Below are 25,276 nucleotides of genomic sequence, written 5' to 3' on the forward strand. Positions count from 1 at the left end.
TGCTTCGGAGAAGGCAATGGCACCCCACTCCAGTACTCTTGCCTGGAAAATCCCATGGACAGAGGAGCCTGGTAGGCTGCAGTCCATGGGGTCGCTGAGGGTCGGACATGACTGAGCGACTTCACTTTCACTTTTCACTTTCATACACTGGAGAAGGAAATGGCAACCCACTCCAGTGTTCTTGCCTGGAGAATCCCAGGGACGGTGGAGCCTAATGGGCTGCCGTCTATGGGGTCACACAGAGTCAGACACGACTGAAGCGACTTAGCAGCAGCAGCAGAGTGTGCTTTCTTCAGTCAGTCTATTAGTAACATATGGTTTAATTTTCTAAAGCACAAGTGTTACACACAATCGCTTCTGATAGGCTAGTAGATGAGTGTTTCAGTAATTGAACAAAATTCCAATTGTGTTGGACACACCTGGGCAATGGAGCTTTAACAGATGACTTCTAGTGGCTGGAGATCCACCTCCACTGGAGGACAAAGTTGAGAGTGACAAGAGGGAGGTTTGTCACATTCTATACAGTTGGGGCTAGGTTTGTAGCATGGATTTGCGTCTCAGTTCATATGTACTATTTTAAGTTTTGATATTCTGAATTTCTCTTAACTGGGGAAATGTAAAAATGTGTACAAGGGAGCCTGGTGGGCTACTGTCCATGGGGTTGCAAACAACAACAAAAATGTGTACAATCAACCATAGTATAATGAATACTTTTTTCTAAAGATGAATATAGCACGCAGATTATAGGTTTTTCATGTTAACATGAAGCAAATGTATGTATCACTCTGTACATAAGGGTCAAGATGTGACTTGTAGTTTAACTTCAACTGAGGAAATGTAAACTACCTTCTAATAGGCTTTTATTATATGCTGAAAATATTTTCTTTGATAATTCTCCAAGGAACATAAACACTGAGACTTGGTTACATTTCCAAGATGATCAACCATCTTTCAAGGTACAGGACAGCAATTACACCAAATATTACTCTGTAAATCATTGTGCCATTTGTACCTCTACATGTTATGTGGTTTAACAAGAGATTTTTTAATATAAATGTTGCTAAAACATCATTATTATGAGCTTAGTTATTAAAATGCCAGAAGTTTGAAAAAAAATCTAACCATCCTAAAGAGTATTTTGTTATTTTTGAAACTTTATTAGAGGTATTTATCTGAAGTCAACCCAAATATTTCCTTAACCTTGACTTTAAATAGTAGAAATTTATGAAAATAATAGGATTTGTCTTTCTTTTAAATCAAAGGAACAAAGGAAAAGAAATACTTAAAAATGAGACCATTAGATAATAACCACTTATTGGAAATATAAATGTTGTTACTTAGGAATAGTTCAGTATCAAAATAAAGAATGCCAAATATACTACTTATTGAGACAAAAAAAAAAGGGCTGGCTGAACAGGAAATTCTTGAAGCTCTGCCCAATTACTTGGCATGGACATTGGAAAATTCTAAATCTAGGAAGTTTAGTGTATTTAATAATATTTTCTTTGTGTTTATATAAAATCATGTATGTATAAGTAAGAACCAGTACATTTGTTATTATTGATGATGAATAACAGAAATAAACCTAATATAATCTCTTTTAATTGGAGAATGCCTGTTGGACATATGGCAATATTCTTTTCACCCTTTGGGTTAGGATTTTGTGAAAAAATTTTTGCAAGTTCTAGGAATGCTAAAAAAAAGTACTATTGGGACTTATAGTTATCATAAATGCATCATTGTAGAAAGGGAAGCCTGGGTTCAGGTTAAATGATTCATGGTCATGGAAACCATAATCATTGCTGCTGTTGTTGTTTAGTCACTAAGTTGTGTCTGACTCTTTGCAACCCCATGGACTATAGCCCACCAAACTAGGTAAGAATACTGGAGTGTGCTGCCACCTCCTTCTTGAGGAAATCTTCCAGACCCAAGGATCAAACCCATGTATCCTGCTTGGCAGGTGGATTCTTTACTGCTGAGCCACCTGGGAAGTCCAGACACCGTAATTCAGTTCAGTTCGGTTCAATTCAGTCGCTGAGTCGTGTCCGACTCTTTGCGACCCCATGAATCGCAGCACGCCAGGCGTCCCTGTCCATCACCAAGTCCCAGAGTTTACCCAAACTCGTGTCCATCGAGTTGGTGATGCCATCCAGCCATCTCATCCTCTGTCGTCCCCTTCTCCTCTTGCCCCCAATCCCTCCCAGCATCAGGGTCTTTTCCAATGAGTCAGCTCTTCACATCAGGTGGCCAAAGTTTTGGAGTTTCAGCCTCAGCATCAGTCCTTCCAATGAACACCCAGGACTGATCTCCTTTAGGATGGACTGGTTGGATTTCCTTGCAGTCCAAGGGACTCTCAAGAGTCTTCTCCAACACCACAGTTCAAAAGCATCAATTCTTTGGCATAATTAGAAGGATACAAAATAAGTTGTCCAGACTGAAAATAAGGAGATTGGAGTCCTATCCTGAAGCTCGCATAACCTGGTTCTGGGATCTTGAATAGGGCCATATCAAAATTATCCTTGGTCCTCTTCATCTTCTACTTCTTGATTCCTCTTCCCTCAACTATGACAACCAAAGATTGTATGGAATCCTCTTTTGACTGAACTTCTTGAAGCAGAATTCTATGTGGTGGAAAGGAAGGATCCCTCCGGGGCAGGAATGCTGGATATTCCTGACTTTATCATCAATAATAGCTCGGTGACCTGAAGCAAGTCACTTCTCATTTCTGAGCTATTTCCTTCATTCTAAAAATGAGGTTATTGGGGCTTCCTTAGTGGTCTAGTGGTTAAGAATCTGCCTGCCAATGCAGGCAGGGACATGGGATTGATCCCTGGACCAGAAAGATCCCACATGCCACAAGGCGACTAAGGCCCAACTGCTGAGGCTTGTGCGTCCTAGAGCCTGCAACAAGAGCACTCACTGCAACGAGAAGCCCAGGCACCACAAAACTAGAGAGTAGTGGCTGCTCACTGCAACTAGAGAAAGCCCTTGTGCAGCAGTGAAGATGCAGTGCAGCCAAAATAAAATAAACTGAATAAATTAAAAAAAAAAAAACAATGAGGCAACTGGACTAAAAGGTCTTTAAAATCCCTTTCAGGATAAAAGAAAAAATCTGAGAGACTAGACAATAGCATTTCTATCAAAGGTAACTGATTGCCAACTGAGCATTTATATGCTGGTGTCTTGCTCAGAGAAGCAAGCTGAGAGTTGTCACTAAATTTCTGCTACACAAACTGTGGTCTAGAAATCAGCAGCGAAGGCATCCTCTGGGGCCTTTTTAGAAATGCAGATTCCCAGGCCTCATCCCAGATCTACGGAATCAGAATTTATGTTTTTACACAAGCAGATTCAAGTCTGAGGAGCAGCTGGGCTAGATCAAATTCGTGAATGTTAATGCCGGCTCAGTTATGCTTTGGGTCAGAGGTGAGAGGGACGGAAGGAAGTCCAAAGCCCAGCCAATTTCCCTTGACCATCTTCAGGTCCCTCAGCCTGAGTCCTTTCTTGTTCGAAGTGAGAAGTTAAGCAGAGTTGAGACTTCTCTGGACCTGCATAAGATCTCCTGGAAATGTCAAGTGAGCGTGCTGCTGCTAAGTCACTTTAGTCGTGTATGACTCTGTGCGACCCCATAGACGGCAGCCCACCAGGCTCCCCCGTCCCTGGGATTCTCCAGGCAAGAACACTGGAGTGGGTTGCCATTTCCTTCTCCAGTGCATGAAAGTGAAAAGTGAAAGTGAAGTCGCTTAGTCGTGTCCGACTCTTAGCGACCCTATGGACTGCAGCCCACCAGGCTCCTCCGTCCATGGGATTTTCCAGGCAAGAGTACTAGACTTTAGTTTTCAAAGCACACCAGTTCTTCTGTTTGCTCTGGCTCTCTATGCTTGCTTTCCTTCCACCTGGCACACTTTGCATCTTTCACTCCCCCTTTCACTTATTCTTATTTCACTTATTCTTTCTTCAAGAATAAGAAATTCTTATGTAACTCTTATGAAACTCTTTAGTAACTCTTATTCTTTCTTCAAGTCTCAGTTTAGATGTCACTTTTTCTAAATGCCCCCTTTTCCCACATGCTTATCTGAGATATTTTTCTGTAGGTTCCAATCTATCTCATTAACAGAAATATTGTGATGTGTGTGTGCATGTGCACACAATAAAATAATGTGCATTATTTTATTGCATGTGCATGCAATCTATTTACTAATGACTCTGTTAACTTACATGGCTCATACAGACCCATTCTCAGACTTTTCAGAGGCCCTTCCATATTGAAAGCAAGAGCAAGAAAGAGACCCCTCCACCCCTTTCACGGGGCTAGGACATAACAGACCTGAACAAAGGCATTCTAGTGTTTCTGTAACATTATTTTATCATTTGAAACTTCATAGTAAATTTTGGTATTTTGGTGTCTTTCAACATCAAATCTTAAAATAACACAAAATATAAGATGGAAATGTATCTTAGTTGATCTACTTGGGTGATGCAGGTGTAATTTTAATTTTAGTTCACACAAACTTATAAATTGTTATTTTCCTGAAAGAAAAATGCAAATGAAAGAATAATGAGAGATGAGGAGAAGGGTGCAGTTGGGGAGGGTGAGAACTAAGAAATGATGGGTGGGATAGTAGTCATATGGAGAGAATTTCTGGGGAAAATCAGAGATTTTAAAGGATGTTTTCCCATGCAATCTGTTTCCTTCATATGCTCACAGAACAATAGTTTTGGCTATGTATGTAGCAATGCTTTTGAAACTGGGTATGTAGCCTGCCTTTTGCTTTTGCTTTAAGTGGGGAATGAGTTGGAAATGTGACAATTTCCTTAGTCGCTTTCAGGAGTACAAGGAGAGGGCACCTCTGGGTACCCAGAGGTGGCCCAGTTCATATTTTCACAATAATGACTAATATTTATTGGAACCTTTGTGTCCTGGACAGTGGGATAAATATTTTACTGTATTTCCACATTTAATTCTTATAACTTTATAGGGTAAACATTACTGTTTAGGAATTGTCAGCGTGTTACAGAAGAAACTGAGGCTCAGCAGTCAATAATTTATCCAAAACCACACAGCCAAAGAGTGCCAAGGGAACAGGAACTCTCACCCACAAGCCATGCTGCCTGTGACAGTACACCGGAACCCGCCACCCAAATGACATTGATTAACAAGCAGTGACATTTGGGTTCATTTCTTCAGCCAGTTGTGATTCTATCTAACTTCACTGTTATCTGATGTACACCAGAAAAATCTTCCTAGCAATGTTGATTAAGAATTAATCTTTTGACAGGAGTTAAACCCCAACAGAGGCATGGCTCCGCTAATCTTATTTTGCACATGAAGTTTGGAATTAGTCAAGAAACTTACAAGACTGACAGTAGGAAGCATACTTTAATACTATACATGCTCATGCTCTGGCTATCCAGCCAGAAATTTTCTATCTCAAGTTTGTCAAAATAACAGAATGGCTTAAGGAAAAAGCAAACAAATGAACAGAGACTTCTAGGTGTTTCCATTTTTTATCATTTGGGGAAATTGTGGTGGTCGCTAACAGACTAGAAAGACGCCTGGAGATTACTAAAATAATTTTGCTGCTAGATAAATGAGAACCTTGATGAATGAAACGTTTAAAAGGGAAGGACCAACCACCTGAGTGAACCATGCATATCTATCCTCGGCTTAGAAAAGGCTTATCAGCTGCTTCCAGGAGATTGTATATATGAGAATATTAACTCCTTTTTGAAAGCAAGTGGGACTTCCATTGGTGGGCCAGTGGTTAAGACTCTGCTTCCCCTGCAGGCTTGACCCCTGGTCAGGAAACTAAGATCCTACATGCCAAGTGGTGCCACCCAAAAAATTAAAGAAAGAAAGAAAATTCATTACCTCTTTACAGATATCTCTAGAATATTTGGTTAGTATCATGCTGAAATCTAGACATAGTATGTCTATTTCAAGTCCTTTAGTGCCAAGAACAAAACAAAGAGCTTTAAATAGGTTTTACCTTTCTTTCGTTAAAAATTTAAAAAAACTTTTTTACTTGCAGGTAAGAGATTCATATCAGTAAAGAAATTCACTGCATAGTTTACTGAGGGGGAAAAATGGTGGTTTCTGAAGTATGAGAAATGGAGTTTCCTGGTTATACTCTTGAAAACATACCCTCTGGATAGGACAAAATGAGTTCAGCATTTGCCTATGTTTAAAGTAGTCTATTGTCGCTGGTCAGGAAGGATGCCTTAGCTACAGTAAGGATCTAGCATGTCCCTCAAAATTCATACCCTTCAATAGTTTTACCTTGTTTCAACTAATTCTGAAACACAGGTTTGGCTTTGATATTTCCCTAAGTGCTTCTATCCAAGGTGGCCCAGTGGTAAAGAATCCACCTTCCAATGCAGGAGACGCAGGTTTGATCCCTAGGTTGGGAAGATCCCCTGTAGTAGAAAATGGCAACCCACTTCACTGTTTTTGCCTGGGAAATTCCGTGGACGGAGGAGACTGGCAGGCTATTGTCCATGGGGTCACAGAAGAGCTGGATACCACTAAGTGACTGAACATGCATGCGTGCACAAGTGCAACATTGTGAAACATTTTCCCTTTGCAAAAATTGGAGTTAATTTGGCTTTTTTTTTTTTTTTTTTTCATTTTTGAGTCCATGTTGGCGTCTAAAAATCAAGATGTCTGCTGAAGCTCTAGCCACCTCAACTCAACCGAGTTTCAGGCAAGAGGAAAAAGAAGAGAGGGAAGGGAAAAAGAGTAGATTCTCCAGCTGAGTCTGTTTTCTTAAGGGATTTTCCTGAAACTCCAACCAATGACTTTTGCTTACTTTCTTTTCTAATTTTAACTGGAGGATAATTGCTTTACAATGTTGTGTTGGTTTCTGCTGTACAAGGATGTGAACCAACCCTAAGTATTGATCACTTCTGGTTGTAAGGAAGGGTGAGAAATGTAGTCTCCAGCATTTCACTTCTGTAAAGGTAAGGTTCTGTTGGTAGGAAGAAGAAACTGGACACTGGGTAAGCGAGTAGATGTTTTTGTCTCAGAAGGAAAGAAGGTGCAGGGATTTGCAGAGGTAAATATATCTTTTTGATGCAAGAGAAGGACACTGAATCTGTTAATGTTGAAGAGATTTGGAATTTCTGTGAATTTCAGTGACAAGTTCATCACTAGAGAAAAGGGATATTTGCAGACAGTCTGAGAAGTATGGGGGACGATTTGGAATAGTGCTATGAAAAAATGACAAGAACCACATCTTAATGGACCGGAATATAAAAGAATGGTGATAAGGGCTTAGCAGGAGCTGGAGATCATTAATTTGTCCTGGAACAGAACTGAATAGCTGTGGGGTTTTCAGCTATTCAGTGCTTAACAAATCAGATATAGGAGCATGCTAAATTCGTTTAACATTGCCTGTGCGTTGGATGTGGGGTTGTAGGAGCTAGGGAAAAATCAAGGAAGAGAAAAATTATTTTGGCAGAAATGGACAAAGTAATTCCAAAGGAGGTGTGGGGTTTTTATTCAGGCCTCAAAATGCAGGCAGGAGTCTACTGAGAAGGGAAGGGACACCAAGAAAAAGAATGAAAACAGGATCAGAGATGGGAATGAACAAGACCTATTGGAGATACAGTAAGTCTATTTGGCTGAGTAGGAGGGTTAATCTAAGGCAGTAATAGAAGGCAGATATTGAAAGAGTACATCTGATAAAGACCGAATAAAGAACAAATTCTTTAGTCTTGAAGTCCAAGCCGTATTTTCCAGGCAATAAGGAACTGGTGAAGGTTATTGTGCGGGACAGTGATTTAAGAAGACTGATGTGGTGGCAGTGTGCTGTACGGATGAGAAGAGAGTGGTTGTGGAAAGGAAAACTGGTTTAAGAGGCTGGCAAAGGACTCTAACATTCGGGAGATGATGCATGGAAAGGAGGGGACTAAAAGGCAATAGATAGAAAGTCACTAACGTTCGTGCTCCCAGCTCTTTCCATACCTGTGCTCTCATTTGTGAATACTTGTCAAAGTGTTTATCTTACCACACTGTCTCCTTCCTCATCCTTCCTTCCTTCCTTCTTTACCCTCCCCTCTCCCCCACCCCTCTTCCCTTCCTTCTCTCCCTCCCTCCCTCCCTCTTTCTTCTTTCCTTCCCTCCTTCTACAAATACTTACTGAATATGTACTACTTACATACTGGACATTTTATAGGGCACTGAAGATTCAGAGAAGGAAATTTTATTCCCTTGGGGAATGCAAACAAGTAAGGAAATCAAGTGGAATTTAATAGGGGATCAAGTAGAAGTGTGTGTGCCAGCTTTTAAGGGCACAGAGGATAGGGTCCTCTAATCTATTATGGCAGAGAAGATGCTACTTTAACTTGCCTGGAAAAATCACCAGGGAAGCAGGTAGAAGAGGGAGCAAAGATGCAGCAGGAAAGAGGACCTTGGGCCTCAGGGGCAGCTGGTGGCTTGGTGAACCTGATCACAGTGTGTCTGTGCAGGAGCAAAGGACCGTGAGGTCCAAGAAATTACCAGAATCTTGTGTGCCCTGCTAAAGACATTAGATTCTATTCCAAACATGTTTTGGAATAGGATTTTACAAAGAAGAATATTAGCCTTTTAAAGAGTCACTGAAGGGGCTTCCCAGGTGGCTCAGTGGTAAAGAATTTGCCTGCCAATGCAGGAGACACAGAAACACAGGAGATATTTGTTCAATCCATGGGTCAGGAAGATACCCCGGAGGAGGAAATGGGAACCCACTCCAGTATTCTTGCCTGGAAAATTCCATGGATAGAGGAGTCTGGCGGGCTACAGTCCATGGGGTCACAAAGAGTCCAACATGACTTAGCGACAAAGCATGCAGGCAAAGAGTCATTGAAACAAAGGAGTTAAAATTTCAGGGCTGGAGTCAGATTGAGATGTTACTGGTGGTTCAGCTACTTGGGGACTGTGTGACCTCGGGCAAGTAACTTAACTTCTCTGCCTCAGTTTATTCTTCATTAAGAAAAGAAAAGAAACAACAACAAAAACTACCTTCCTTGTAGGTTGTTTTTTTTTTTCCTGATATTTAAATGACTCACCATTATCCTTAGCACAGTGCCTGGCACTGAGAAAGCCCTCAAAACTGATAGTACTCATATCGCCTCTGGCATTGTTACTACTACAATAACTGTTCTGGGAGTGGTGTGGAAGATGAGATAAGCTGGAGGAAAGGAGATTTGTTAGGAGGCCTCTGCAATAATCTAGGGAAGAATATTTGTTTTATCCGATACTTAAATGTCATTCAGAAGGAATAAAAAATGAAGAATAAATGAAAAGACCAACAAGTAGAATTTAGTGACTGATTAGCTCAAAGAAACCAAGGAAGGAGTGAAAGATGACCGCAAGGTTTCAAGCTCAGGTGACTGTAGAATTCTGATACTATCTACATAAGGAAGCTCTTTCTCTTCCCACCCATTACCTCAAGCTTCTCAGGCCATTGCTCGCCTGACATCTTTCGATGGTCAGTTCCTTTTTCAGTTTCATTTACTAGGTCGGTGACTGTGCTATGTAGGTCTGCCACTCTGCCTTTTTCTGGAATGCCTTGTCAAAATCATAATGAAGGCATATTTGAATTTAGAACCTTCAAATTTCTGAAGTCTTAAACTCCACTTAGAAATTGGGTTTGAATAAATCTTCCAATGCCTGCGTCCTAAGTCGCTTCAGTTGTGTCTGACTCTTTGTGACCCTATGGACTGTAGCTTGCCAGGCTCTTCTGTCCATGGGATTCTCCAGGAAGAACACTGGCGTGGGTTGCCGTGCCCTCCTCCAGGGGATCTTCCTGACTCCTGGGAACCTGCTTCTCTTACATCTCCTGCATTGGCAGCCAGGTTTGTTACCACTAACGCCACCTGGAAAGCCCATATATCTCTCTATATATGAGCCCATATATCTCTTTAGATGCTTCCAAATCTTATTTCATATTCTAGATCATATGTTTCATATTCTAGATATTCTAGATCACGTAGCTATCTCTAGAAAGACTTTAACATTTATGCCTCTGTTTAGAAGCATTAATAGAATTCTACACTTTTTATAATTTACATTGTGTTGGAACAAAATTTTATTATGGCTTCTTAATATTATATACTCTTTATTTTCTCTTCTGTTTTATACTGGAATTATATTTTTGGTTTCACATCACAAATAAAAAAGCAATCAAACCTGGCTTGGCTTTTGGCTTTTCTCTTTCTGCTCTTTTTGCTCTGACTCTGAGGGGTTCCCTGGTGGCTCAGTGGTAAAGAACCTACCTGCCAACGCAGGAGACACAGGTTTGATCCCTAGGTCAGGGAGATCCTCTGGAGTGGGAAATGGCAATCCACTCCAGTATTCTTGCCTGGAAAATTCCATGGACAGACAGCCTGTTGGGCTACAGTCCACGCAGTGGCAAAGAGTCGGACACAACTGGGTGACTAAGACACAAACACTTACACACACAATCTGACTCTGAAGACAGTTGGAGAAATCTGGAAGTATGACATGAGACCTTGTTTTAACCAAATGATCTGTTCATCATGAATGCCTGATTTCAGTACAAGGAAATAGGAAGGGAGACTAAGGCCACAGTTCTTTTCTTTCTTTTCTTTTTTCCTGTTTTTCTTGAGTTCAGTTATTCTGATTACTAAAAATGCTTTGCTGTTTGACAAAGAACAGAAATTCTGAGTTTGGATGGGGTTCAGGGATCCAGTAACATTCAGAGAAATTGTTTTTAAGAGAGAAACTTTAAAATAAATGCCTTATACAAAAATAAGTAACACAGCCTAAACAAGTTGGCAGAGTTCTCTGCTAGTGAAAATGGCCTTGTGTTGATGTGTCTAAACTCTCTGCCTAGGTTTCTTGGGATCGAGGGCACCTACCTGTGAGACAGCTGTCCTGAACTAGGGGAAGTAGAACAAAACTCACTGCCTATTGGAACCTCTGTCCAAGAGCTTGGCTTCCTTAGTTTCTGAGTTCCTGCTAATGAAGTTAGCAAGAACTAGTGCAGGCTTAGAGGTCAAAGTTGAACAGCAAGAGCTTCCACACCAGTTCATATGCAACCCTTGTACTCTTTCTCTCTACTGGTCACCTAGTCTGTGTGTGTGTGTGTGTGTGTGTGTGTGTGTGCCCCTGTATTTCAGAAATAGTACACGAAGGATGGGAAATTGTCTCTGTGGGAAAATGTACTATTTTGGGTTCTCAGCATTTTAGTCATCTGCTCTTGTATTTTTCCAGACTGTGAACTTATTTTGAGGCTATTAAAATCTATTCATGGTGATAAAAAAAAAAAGATAGGGACTCAATGACTCTTTCCCAATTGCCCTTTTGTCTAGTAGCAAATACCCAAATGCTTTACTTTTCCTTTCTATTTCCCTTAGTGGTGGCAAAACAATCCTACTCGTCTTTATGAAAGGACCTATCTCTGCCTTTATTTTCTGTGCTGGTAGCTCAGCAGGACAAAACAGTCCCTGGGCTAGTTTGTCTGTCCAGGAGTAAGGATTTTGGCAGCTGCTTCAAGAATTGGCTCCCTGGTGAGGGCGCTGGTCTCCCTTGGGTGTGGAAGAAGGGAGAGGCAGAGGGGACTGGAATCCCATTAAGATCACAGGCACAAAGGAACCAGGAAGTAAGAAGAAATTATTACAGTCTGTTCATCGCTCAGGATGTTAAAGGCAATAGCCTGGGCAGGTTGGTTAGTCATTAGCAGAAAAGAAAAAGCGCTGAGGGTCAGGACCGGTCAAACCTCTGAGACGGACTTGAGGTGGGGAGAGAGCTGCTGGCAAAGGCAAGACGTGGAGACAGGCTTACTTGGAGTTCGCCTGTTTCTCTTGGTAACTTTTTCCTGGGACAAGAACCAAGATGCCTCTTTTCTGTTCTCAGGCGTTTGTCTAAATAAAGCGTTCTCAAATTTCTTTTTGTGGTGGGAATCCTGAGAAACCTTCCCACCGATCAGCTGCCCACTTTCCACCTGGTTTTGCCTTGGGGGCCACAGAAAGCGAGCCGGTGAGTCTCTGCAAGCAGGTTGGCCGGACGGCTGTGAACGGGGCTTTGTACACTCTCCCAGAGCCGGCAGGACTGGTGCTGATTGCAAAGTTTCCGGGTGGAGGAAGAGAAAGTGGATCTGCAGAGAGTGAGGGGAGAGGGAGAAGCCCCTCTCCCCCACTCCCCCCGGGGGCGCCATGGGTAACCTCTGCCTGAGGCTCCGGACCTACCTGGATCGTTATTTCCCCTGCTGGTGGTCTGAGGAGGTGGACAAGCCTGGGGTGATTCAGAACCCATGGGCTGACTGCCCTCCTGATCCTCCCCGGCCTCCGGCTCCAGAGCCCGAGAGAAGCCAGGGCCAGTTCTTTGTGGCTCTATTTGATTACCAGGCTCGGACAGCCGAGGACCTGAGCTTCCACGCGGGTGACAAGCTCCAAGTCCTAGACAAGTCCCACAAGGGCTGGTGGCTGGCCAGGCACTTGGAGAAAAGGGCTGACGGCTCCAGCCAGCAGCTGCAGGGCTACATTCCTTCTAACTACGTGGCTGAAGACAGGAGCCTCCAGGCAGAGCCGTGAGTACCACACACACTATTTCTCAACTCTCTGAGGGCGGGTAATGGGTTTTTCTTTCTTACCTAGCTGCAAACCCATTAATTTTCAAAGAGCTACTTAGAAAGTTATGAGGAAGTACTGGAAAGATCCTTCTAATTGAAATCCACCTCCCCTGAGAGGTGCGAGTGAAACTGGAAGGTAATTGTTGAAGTGACTTCCGTTACAGTGGCATACTCCACCTGTCCTAGGGGCAGTTTCATCAATGTAAACAAACGGTGTATTTAATACTCTCTCTTTTCTTTGGCTGTAAAAGAAGTCAGGGCTTCCCTGGTGGCTCAGATGGTAAAGAATATGCCTGCAACAATGCAGGAAACCCAGGTTTTGATCCCTGGTTGGGGAAGATCCTCTGGAGAAGAGGATGGCAACCCATTCCAGTATTCTTGCCTGGAAAATCCCGTGGACAGAGGAGCCTGGCAGGCTACAGTTCATGGGGTCACAAAGAGTCAGATACGACTGAATAACTAAGCACAAAAGAAGTCATGCCTCACATTAACATAGAACTGTGTTTCTTTAGCAGGTAGCTCAGTCGGTTAAGAAACTGCCTGCAATGCAGGAGACCCGGGTTCGATTCTTGGGTCAGGAAGAACCCCTGGAGAAGGGAATGGCAACCCACTCCAGTATTCTTGCCTGGAGAATCCCATGGACAGAGGAGCCTGGTGGGCTACAGTCCACGGGGTCGCAAGAATCGGACATGACTTAGGGACTCCACCACCACCACCACCAGCAGGTGTATCACAGGTCTTCCTTAAACCACACTTTCAAACCTAAAGTCCAGCTCTCTCTTTTTCTAAACTTTTGAAGCATCAACTCCAGTCCTGATAGACACACAAAGGCTAACTAACGAATTAATAGAAGGTCACATTTAGAAGATGTCACCTTTTCCTAGTAAAATCATGACTGGATATTCTTCTTTGAATCCCATTTGGTTTTTATTATAATTAGAAATTAGCCAGCTACAGATATTCAAGAGGTTTTAACAAGGAAAATAATGACGTTATTTCTCCAGAGAAGGGGATAGACTTTACCCTGATATTTGAATAAATCCTATGACTTATAGTGGAACCAAGGAAGAAAATTTTATGTACTTAGGCACTTATCCGTCCATCTGTGCACCTATCCATCCATCCATGCAAGTGGCAGGTGGAGCAGTGGCATGGGGAGTTGGGGGAAGGGCAAGGTTATGCTAGTGGTGGTTTGAATATAAAACAGATAGAGCAAGGTCTAGACAATGGATTCTTGGGGTGTGGTGAGATGAGAAGCAGGCTCTGACTGTTACTTGCCCAAACTGTTTCCACCTCATTCCAAAGAAACCCAAGACTGGGAATGTTTCTCAGGACTCATTTTATAGAGTGTATATTCTTAGTGGAGGAACCTCTGGGGACTCACTCATTTTCTTATGTGTTTTCTCGTTTGATGTGAACTGCAGCATTTTTTACTGGTCTGGGGAAAAATATTGTAGGAAGAGCTATGGTGCATTGTTGCTGCTTTCCAAACTCAAATTCAAACACAGAGAGGGTTAGGGGACTTTGCGATTCTTTCCAATATCAGGGGTCTATGAATGTTAAGAAGTGCCTTATTTTAAACCTAAATAGAAATGAATTAAAATCTAGACTTCTGACAAATGGAATTGATCTGTTCTCAGATGAGAAAATCAGCTGTATGAACATTTATTTCTGTGATAATCTATATGAAATGTCTATTCACTGAATGCTTAGTTATATGCATTTATAATATGATTTTTTCTACTACGTGATTTCCATGTAAGGTATGGTATTATATATGTTTTATATTCAGTTTAACATACTATTAATGCTGCTGCTGCTGCTGCTAAGTCGCTTCAGTCGTGTTCGACTCTGTGCGACCTCATGGACTGCAGCCTACCAGGCTTGTCCATCCATGGGATTCTCCAGGCAAGAACACTGGAGTGGGTCATAATATACTAGTTTTGAATATATTAAATTCGTTTAACTGCTTAGGGCTCCGTTTCCTCATCTGTAAGTTCTCTGGGGTCTCCTAGTCCTCTAGATTTCTCTATTATATAGGAACATGACCTCCTATTTTCAAATGTAGTGGTTCAACTACATTCATACTTGACAGAACAATAAATGCTGAAGACAGCAAGTGAATTGAAATAAGCATTTCAAAAGCAATGATGTTTTGGGTAACAGGATCAAACACAGCACCCTTACTTACTTCTTTAGATTCTTTCTGCCAGTTACATTATCATGGCTATTTTTCGATTCTCAGGGGTTGTCTGTAGCCAAGAATACTTTTCTCCCTCTGTACGAAACTCCTGACCTTTCCTCTTGGAATTAGTCCTCAGCAGTGTTCCCATGTGTTACTACAATCCTGTATATTTGTGGTAGGTTTTTCTTGGGATCTTCACATCCACCGGCATAAAAACTTGCTGCCCAGGAATAGAGACGCAGATGTAGAGAACGAAGCTGTCGACACAGGGGCAGAAAGAGAGGGGGACAAACTGAGAGAGTAACATTGACATACACACTCCCATGTGTAAAGTGGATAGCTAGCGGGAAGCTGCTGTGTAGTACAGGGAGTTCGGCTGTTGCTCTGTGATGACCTAGAGGGGTGGGGTGAGAGTGGGTGTGTGGGAGGGAGGCTGAAGAGGGAGGAGATATATCTATACATATAGCTGATTCACATTGCCATATAGCAGAAACTAACAGAACATTGCAAAGCAATTATACTCCAGTTAGAAAATAATTTTTAAAAAAAAAACCTTTGATGCTCAGATATTGCTCTCATGCCTCCTGGTCAGCAAGAGCCACTTGTTTCCTTTTAAGTGTACACCATGACTTTCACCTGTGAACCCAGGTTGCTAATTGAGGTTCTTGCAACCAAACAGCTAAATTGCTTCAGTGCTGTTTATGCAGGTGGCTGTAGCCTCTAGAATTTCACCCCATTTCAAGTAGAAGCAATTTTAGTCTTCTAAGTGAAGGTATCCAAGTGACCCACAGTGCCTTAATACCCCGGGGAATTATTATTATTATTATTTTTAAAAGCTTCTTTTAATAACTTTCTTATGTGAGTTTTTAAACTTCTATTCCTTATGAATAAATAAATAAACTTCCTCTTTTTCCTTATGAATTCTATGAAAGTTAATGTTTATTTTACAAGGAGCTCAGTATATAGTATTAAGTAAAGATTATTATCTTCACATGTGTGAGATGAGAGGCAGTGGGGAATCAAGGAAAGTTATCATCCAGTTCCTTATTAGACTGGTTTAGTGCAATGCATTTTAGTATTTATTGTTAATATCTTAATCCTTGACTTGCATTAATAAGACAGTGCAAATACTTTTGGAGTAATTAGTGGCAGGGCGTGTCAGTTAAGTTTCAGTGTTGGTTTGTTCCTTTGTTTCTTTTAACATTAGGAAATAAAGATGTTAGAAAAAGAACTAGACTATTATTAAAAGACAAACTAATATAATCATTGATTACTAAATTCCACATAGAAATGCTTTACCTTTTCTGAATACTTTACATTAAATGATATAATAAATTCATTCTTAATGATTTATTTGTTTCTAGGAAGAATCACTGGTTTATCTTCAATTTTAATCCCTAGATCCTTTCATAGATGAGTGTTTTTCTTCCACATCTTCAACATGGAATCCCTCAAAAATCTTACTCTTAGGCTCTGATTACTCAGAACTCACTGCACCCTTTGAAAATTCAATGTTTAAAATTCAATGTTAGAGATATAGTTAAAGTTCTTCCAGAAAATAATGGTATGGAAATTACCTATGAATCTTGGAGCCAAGAACAATGGCTTTAAATTCTATTGCTAAAAATTCAAGTGATGAAATATATTGGTGAAAAGCAAAAAGATCAGTAATCGTATGCTGCTAAGCTGCTAAGTTGCTTCAGTCGTGTCCGACTCTGTGTGACCCCATAGATGGCAGCCCACCAGGCTCCCCCGTCCCTGGGATTCTCCAGGCAAGAACACTGGAGTGGGTTGCCATTTCCTTCTCTAATGCATGAAAGTGAAAGTGAAGTCGCTCAGTCGTGCCCAACTCTTCACGACCCCATGGATTGCAGCCTACCAGGCTCCTCTGTCCATGGGATTTTCCAGGCAAGAGTACTGGAGTGGGTTGCCATTGCCTTCTCCCCAGAATGCTGCTGCTGCTGCTGCTAAGTCGCTTCAGTCGTGTCCGACTCTGTGCAACCCCATAGACGGCAGCCCACCAGGCTCCCCCGTCCCTGGGATTCTCCAGGCAAGAACACTGGAGTGGGTTGCCATTTCCTTCTGCAATGTGTGAAAGTGAAAAGTGAAAGTGAAGTCGCTCAGTCGTGTCCGACTCTTAGCGACCCCATGGACTGCAGCCTACCAGGCTCCTCCGTCCATGGGATTTTCCAGGCAAGAGTACTGGAGTGGGTTGCCATTGCCTTCTCCCCAGAATGCTGCTGCTGCTGCTGCTGCTAAGTCGCTTCAGTCGTGTCCGACTCTGTGCAACCCCATAGACGGCAGCCCACCAGGCTCCCCCGTCCCTGGGATTCTCCAGGCAAGAACACTGGAGTGGGTTGCTATTTCCTTCTCCAATGCATGAAAGTGAAAAGTGAAAGTGAAGTCGCTCAGTCATGTCCGACTCTTCGCGACGCCATGGACTGCAGCCTACCAGGCTCCTCCGTCCATGGGATTTTCCCAGCAAGAGTGCTGGAGTGGGTTGCCACTGGCTTTTCCCCAGAATGCTAGTTACTCCTAAAGGAAATGTACAACATCTTAAGAGTCAGGTACTTAATCTAGTTCAAGAACTGTCATCACTGATTTAACTTTCTTTTAAAAGGTATGATTCTGATTTGTTCTTGCAAAGTCGGTCATTGATTGAGGGCAGAATTTGACATAGGGTAGAAATTGCTTTTGACTCAGCAATTAACACTTTCAGTCGTGTCCAACTCTTTGGGACCCCATGGACTGTAGGAGAAGGGGGTGACAGAGAATGAGATGGTTGGATGGCATCACTGAGTCAACGGACAGGAGTTTCAGTGCACTCTGAGAGACAGTGAAGGGCAGGGAAGCCTGATGTGCTGCAGTTTATGGGGTCACAGAGTCAGACATGACTTAGCAACTCAACAAGAAATTGCTTTCAGGGAACTGAACATTTATAAAGGCCAAAGATAAACTAAAACATTTATATATTAGATAGAGACACATACCAAGTTGTTAACAACAGTTACCTCTAAAGAGGGATGGTGGGGGAGGGGGAGACCTGAAGAAAGATTTTCCTTTTTCATTCTGTATTAACGGCACAAATTAACCAAGTTTTCAATTTTTGGTAGCATGAAGTCTTTTGTAATGTAATGCTCAAAGCTGTATAAAGACTCGTTTTAGTTTGTCCTCTTTTTCCTATCAATTATATCTTCCCTTTTTTCCTTCTTTCCTCAAATAAAAACTTATTCTGAATAAAGTTCATGGGGTTGCAGTGACTGTATAATTTCTGCAAAGCATCAGTCATCTATGAAGAGTTTAAAAGTTGTTCCCCTAGTTGTTTCTGTGCTTTTGGTGGTTCCCACCTTTGATGTTAAACTGGACTAGACTCAGAAGTACTTTGTGAAAAGATTTGCCTACTCTTATTGCCATGTAAAGGTAGATTGGGCTTCCTTCCTTCATGGCTCAGTGGTAAAGAATCTCCCTGCAATGCAGGAGATGGGTTCGATTCCTGGGTTGGAAAGATCCCCTGGAGAAGGAAATGGCAACCTACACCAGTATTCTTGCCTGGGAAACCCCATGGGCAGAGGTGCCTGGTGGGCTACAGTCCATGGGGTTGCAAAAGAGTTGGACATCGACTTAAGGACTAAACACAACAGCAAAAGGTATATTGTTTACAGTTCCTCTCCTATTCACCATGATATAGACGGCCTTGAAAAAGAGCACAAGAATAAATATTTGTAACTTGTAAATTTGTTGTTAGTTTATGCTTGTCAGATACAAGTGTTAGAATTTTATAAAGTTTTAAGATAATAGACTTTCTATTTGTTTAAGGACTATTTTTCTAATCATGCTCCTCTTTAATGTGTCAGACTAAAATTCTGTCAAGATTTTATCTAACTTAAAGTCATTGCTAAGGTCTGAAGAAAGTCATTGCTAAGTCATTGCTAAGGCTTGAAGAAAGTAGCATGGGGAAATAAACTAGTACATGCTCAGAAAGAGAATTCTCTTACACCACTATCTAAAAATACAATTGCAACTTTGCTACTTGGTTATTTGAATACTGTTGAATTTAATAATTATCCAATATAAGTTGTACACAATGTTCCTAGTTATTTTCAGCCTGCTGCTGCTGCTAAGTTGCTTCAGTCGTGTCCGACTCTGTCCAACCCCATAGACGGCAGCCCACCAGGCTTCCCGTCCCTGGGATTCTCCAGGCAAGACCACTGGAGTGGGTTGCCATTTCCTAGATGTCAGTAGATGTCTTTCTTTACTAGGATATGAAGCCTGCATTTGAATCTTAAAGAGAGAGGAACAATGTGTTTTAAAAATTATTTACCATCAATAAATAAATAAAGAAAAAGGCATCAGGATATTCACAAATCAATCTAACATATCTACTTTGAGTAGTTGAAATCATTAGAAAATCACCTATGGGTAAGCAGTCGCATAAATATTCTTAATCCACATCATTTATTTCTTTTCCTTTGTTCTAGTTTTCAGGGAAGACTAAATGCATATAGGTAGAATTGGAAAATAAAATATTTTCAATTTCTCTCTTTGAAGACAAAGTATTCTTAGATCTATAGTTTAAAAAGCTAAGTTAAGTGTTTATTTTTATATAAAAGTAAAATGCATTATAAAAATACATGTGGCTATTTATCAAATTAAATGTTTTGGGTAATCCCAAGATAAGAATTTTCAGGCAAATAATTTAAATCAACAAAAGCATACTTCTATGCTGAGAGTAACTGGAAAACTTTGTAATTAAATGACTGCATTTCATTTAAAATTATGATATTATCTTATTTCTTTATCCTTTGATATAAAATAACAGTGTGATAAATTTATTGCTCAAATACTTTGTAAAAAATTAAGACCCAGCAAAGCCAGAAATAAATAAATAAAATTTTTAAAAAAGAAGTAAGTACTTTTAAAATTTATTTAAAAATTACATTTCAGGTATAGTATTACATGATTTTTCATATTAATATAATTGTACTACATTTATGTTTATATAACTGTGTTTATGTCCATTATTTAATGCATTATATATATTTTTTCATCATTTTTAAGAAAAATGATAATTAACTGCTACATTAAATACATTTTATAAGAACAATGGCAAAATCATAGAAATGGGGAAAAGAGAAATCAGCAGAACTTCATTAAAATCAGAGTAAAAGTTTAAGTGTAATTAATAACAGTTAAAAATAGTTGATTAATAGCTGTAAAACTTGATTACATGCATCTCAAAATATTATTTCTTTGAGAAGCAATGAAGTACCATAGTATGGAATTATTAAAATAAATCAGGAGTCAGTCATTTAATTGGTAAACTTAATTTGGAAGTTTCAGCTGCAATATGCCTTTCAGAACCAGTCTCTCTTAATAAAAGTATGGGTTATTTTTTCCTTTTCAGGTTTTCAACAAATTTTTAGTGAGGGAAAACATTATATGTGCATGGAATATTAATAACTCATAAAGTACTGTGCTTCAGTCCTAAAGATTAGAACTTAAATTCCAGCTTGATTGAATTCATTCTTTGAAAAAAGAAGAAAGATTCTATTGGTTTTTTTTTTCAAACTGGTTTGATTTTGTTCAAGTGAATTTATTTAAAGGTTTGGTTTGTCTCTGTAGATAGATCCTAGTATTACTTTTTCAAGCATTTCACCAAACTGACATAAAAGTAGACACAACCTTCTATATAGTAAAGCAGGACTATTGTTAAGCAACCACTGTGTCCTATGGACTAGATCCTGAGGCTTCCCAAAGAGAAGCAAACAAGACTTTGCCTCAATTAAGTGTCTGATTTTCAGCTCAGAAAACTTTGCATTTCACAACTGCCTATACCACAGTGAGAATCTATACAGTAAATAAAAATCAGAGACATTTTTTAGTTCTTCTGGTGGATATTTTAACTTGGTCCAAATGTTAATGGTATAGAATTTTGATTGAGGTATAATGTTGGTTGCCTTTTTTGATTTGGCCTGTGGTGTGCTTAAAAACCAGGCTATGGGTCCCAAAGATCTGAATTTGAATCTGGCTCTGTCATGACCAAGCCATGTGACTTTGAGCAACTTACAGTAAACAGGAATAAAAATGACCCCTATCTCATTGGATCAACATGTGACATAAATTAATTAGGTTGTTGTGCAGAAAGCATGCACCATAGAGAACCTGACACATAGTCAAGGCTTAAGAAATGTTATCTGTTATTTTGCTGGCCAGCTCTTCCTTTACCTCTGCCTAAGTGGATAACACTTTGGACACCCCACTCCAGCCTCAACTCACATCTTTCCCTATAACAGCATCCACACAATGATGGATGTTGTTACACAATCTTTCCATCTTTCTTCCATACTCTCTTTTCCCTGTGGTCTTTAGCTTCCTGTATGTGCGTGCTCAGTCGCTCAGTCACTTCCGACTCTTTGCGACCCCACGGACTGTGGCCTGTCAGGTTCCTCTGTCCAAGGGATTTTCCACGCAAGAATACTGGAGTGGGTTGCCATTTCCTTCTGCAGGGGATCTTCCCAACCTATGGATTGAACCTTAGTCTTTTGCATCTTCTGCCTTCTTTACCCCAGGAGTGGGTTATTGCGCTTGCAAACTCTCCCTCTTTTTTTTTTCCTGACCAATTCTCATTCATCCCTCAGGTCTTACCTTGCTTGTTCCTCTCTCCCTGAAGGCTTTCCTGACTTTCTAGAAGACATCAGGTCTTCCTGCTCAGAGCCTTTAGTATCAGCTTTCATTATTCTCGTTATTTTCTCTAAGGCTCTAAGCTCTGTTTGTGGGAGGTGGGGAGATGAGCTATTGCCTTGGGCTCTGAAACTTCGTGTAGTGCCTGTGCATAATAAACACTCATAAATGTTGGTTGAGTAAATGAATAATTAAATAGTGATTGCTTATCTATAAATCTCAGGTCTTTTATTGAAATAAGAAGCACCTCTTTTCTTTGACTTTTTCTCTCTGAGTTACTTTTTTTTCAACCTACCAAGAAAATCTACTGAGTTTCCTCATTTTAGGGATAGGCTATTTTGCATTTTTTTTTTTCAATGAATTGTCCATGCCTCAATTTCTGGTTATACTCATAGTCATAATAACATAATTTCCAGGCTCCTAGAAATTAGTGGCTTCATTCGGTCCCTAAGGGAAAAATATTTAGGGAGTTATAGACTGATTTGAATATTCTTTGTAAGGTAGAATGAATACCTAAAGGGTATGTATATATGTTATTTTTAGATATCACTTCAGTGAGATTCACAATCAGTTCCTGGCTTGGTATTCATTGCGACTGAACTGAACTGAACTGAAACTATATTGTGGTTAATTTAAAGTAAAGGAATCACTGGCCTGAGCTTTTAATGGATGGAAAACCAAAACCCAATTTACAAAATTAATGTTGTGGGACCAGAGTTATAATTTCAATTTTTATGCTGAACATATACAACTTCAAATTATTATGTGTATGAAATATTTTTCAGTTTGTGCATGCTGAAAGTTTGACTTTTTTTTTACTGAATATTAGGATTGTCACTATTACCTTCTAAAACATTACCAAACAAAATAATTGTCTTTTTTTTACTAGCTTTCTTACTAATTAGCTGTTAATTTCTCTGCAGCATTCTCTGACTCCCAGTTCTTAGCACATCATAGCACTGGAAGGACTTTCTGGGGAAGGTAGTTGTGCAGATTAATTGCAGCTTGAATAATATTTCAGACCTCCTAAGGCTATTTTCCTGAAGACTGCAACTTTAGCAGTTAGTCTATGTGAATGTTTCTTTGAAGATGAACATAACAGAAGAGTTTTTCTAAAATGCATAGATTCAAACGTAGAACATGTGATCTGTATTACCCAACTTATTGCTCATTTGGCTAATTTCAGATAAACTACCCTCGTGTAATATCTTTGTCATGTCATTTTTTCCCACAAGGTTTTTCAGTTAGATTTTTTTCTTATTTAAAAACTGAACTAATTTTAGTGTTAGCCTTTAATTTTTTTCATGTTTTCTTTTTTATTCATATGACATTATTTTATACAGCCTTTAAATTCAGAATAAATTTCTCAATTAGAGTTTTTATCCATTAATTTTGCACCTTCTTAAGGGTAAAATGAAAATACAATTCAAGAAATATTGTTGCTGAGAACTTTTGAACTTTATGAAAAGTGAAAGTGTTAGTTGCTCAGTTATATCTGACTTTGTGACCCATAGACTGTATAGCCTGCCCGAATCCTCTGTCCATGGAATTTTGCAGGCAAGAATACTGGAGTGGGTAGTCATTCCCTTCTCCAGGGGCTCCTATTGACCCAGAGATTGAATCTGGGTCTCCTCCATGGCAGGCGGATTTTTTTTTTTTTTTTACCACTGAGCCACTAGGGAAACCCTTGAGCTTTATATTAGGTTTCTAATGTGAAGAACGTTTAGAATTTTATTTTAAAATAAATCTTTCCACTAACACAAATCTTGCGTAACACACTGGCAGTTGATTTGGATGATTTGGTATGTGTGCTCAGTTGCTTAGTGGTGTTGGATTTTTTATGACCCCATAGACTATAGCCTGCCAGGCTCCTCTGTCCATGGAATTCTTCAGGCAAGAATACTGGAGTTGGTTGCCATTTCCATCTCCAGGGGATCTTCCCAACCCAGGGATCAAACCCAGTCTCTTGTGTCTCCTGCACTGACAGGTGGATTCTTTACCACTAATGTCACCTGGGAAGCCTATATAGTTCCAGTGAAAGGCCAGTAACTAGATAGACTAAAGTCACTCCGGTATCACCTATATCTTTTAGCCATTTCTGAAAATTAGTTACAACATACAAAGATTCCCATAAGGGACACTATTGCAAGCTCCAGAATTGTGCTTCTTGCAAAGTCGCTGCCAGAACGTTGTCTCTGGAGGTGCCTATGTTATTTCTGTGAAATTGGACTCAGGATACTTTCTGCAAATCGTTTCAGCATTTCTAGTTATTGAAGAAGTAGAGTCTACCAGATTCACGTATCCATTGAATACACTTTTTGTGTCTATTTACCATGTTTAAAGGCATTGTTTTTTGAACAATGGGAGATAACAAAATGAATAGGGCAGTGCTTTTTCTCCAGATAATTTTACAGTTTCTGGAGGTAAGACTATTAAACCAAGAATGTATGTCAATGCCTATTAGACAAAGACTACCAAGAACACACCTACAGTAGTTTATTATTCATTACAAGGAAAGAGACGACACTCCATGGACAAGAGTGGAGCATCTCAGTAGGAGTATTAGGACACACGAGAGGATTTGGGGCATTGACTTTGGGGAGAGTTTAGGAAGCAAGACTGCTCTGGATGGATTACTGTCAGGAAGCAGGGTAACTGTATGATTTTGTATCTTAGTTAATCTTATTGAGAAAGAGGGAAGATTAGATCAAGATTAAAGCTATGGTTGGTAAAGAAATAGCAGTCACTTATGTTAACCAAAATAGGTGGATGCTTGGTCATTTTTGTGCTTGGACAATGTCCATTTTTTGGTGAGTGTTCAGATATGATTAAGGGTGAGCTGATCTTGTTTTTGTCTTGATCCGTCAGGGTCACAGAGTGGCCTTGTCTGCTGTTGGTGTTCTGTGAGGTTGTTTATGTTCAACAGAAGAACTCCCAGGCCTAGTCTGAAGTGGCAGGCAAACTCTTTGGTGCCAGGGCTGCTTTTCTCTCTCAGCCAGCATAAGACAGATGCTGATAGATGCCAGAGAGTAGCACAACTGTCTGTCATATAGCTTGCACTTAAAATAGTATTTTAAAGGATGTTGAAGAAACAAATACATGAATGAATATGTGCAGAGGTAGAAGAGATATATTCTGGTTTGGGGAAAATCACACCTTTCTTTCAGGGTTCCGCTCTCATGACCCCCTTCCAAGAGTCTTTTTCTAACCTTTATAAAAATAATTCATAATTTGTTTCCCCCACAATCTTGTATATCTTGTTAGTAGAACAATAGTAAATAATGTGCAAGCTAAGTCTCTTCAGTTGTGTCCAGCTCTTTGTGACCCTATGGACTGTAGTGCCCACACACTTTTCTGTCCATGGGATTCTCCAGGCAAGAATAACAAAGCGGGTTGCCATGCCGCCTCCAGAATAATAATTAATAACTGGTATTTATTGAGACTTTATCATTATCCTACTCAAAAAATACAAAATAATTGCACTTGTATTATCTTTATATATTACAACCTGCTGAGGTACCTACTTTCCCTGGTGGCTCAGAAGGTAAAGAATCTGCCTCAATGCAGGAGACCTGGGTTTGATCTCTGGGTCCGGAAGATCCCTTGGAGAAGGGAATGGCAAACCACTCCAGTATTCCTGCCTGGAGAATTCCATGGACAGAGGAGGCCAGCCAGGTATAGTCCATGGCGTCGTAAAGAATCGGACACAATGGAGTGACTAGCACTACACTTCACAGATGAAGAAATTGAAGCTAAGAGAATTTAAGCAAACTGCTCAAAGTTACACAGCTAATAAATGATGAAAGTGAGATTTGCCTGCCTCCATCCTGCCTCTGGA

General features: G+C 40.3%; 1 protein-coding gene across 1 annotated transcript in view; it reads left to right on the plus strand.

Annotated features, from left to right (window-relative positions):
• Positions 1 to 11,598: 11,598 nt before the first annotated feature.
• The window catches only part of FRK (fyn related Src family tyrosine kinase), a 102,154-nt gene continuing 88,476 nt past the window's right edge, over positions 11,599 to 25,276 (plus strand). The window contains exon 1 of the mRNA XM_005907401.3: positions 11,599 to 12,530. Coding sequence (XP_005907463.1) covers positions 12,157 to 12,530 — 374 coding nt within the window. The 5' untranslated portion in view covers positions 11,599 to 12,156. The remainder of the gene's footprint in view (positions 12,531 to 25,276) is intronic.

This window comes from Bos mutus, chromosome 9, assembly GCF_027580195.1.
Source record: "Bos mutus isolate GX-2022 chromosome 9, NWIPB_WYAK_1.1, whole genome shotgun sequence".
NCBI classification, from domain to species: domain Eukaryota; kingdom Metazoa; phylum Chordata; class Mammalia; order Artiodactyla; family Bovidae; genus Bos; species Bos mutus.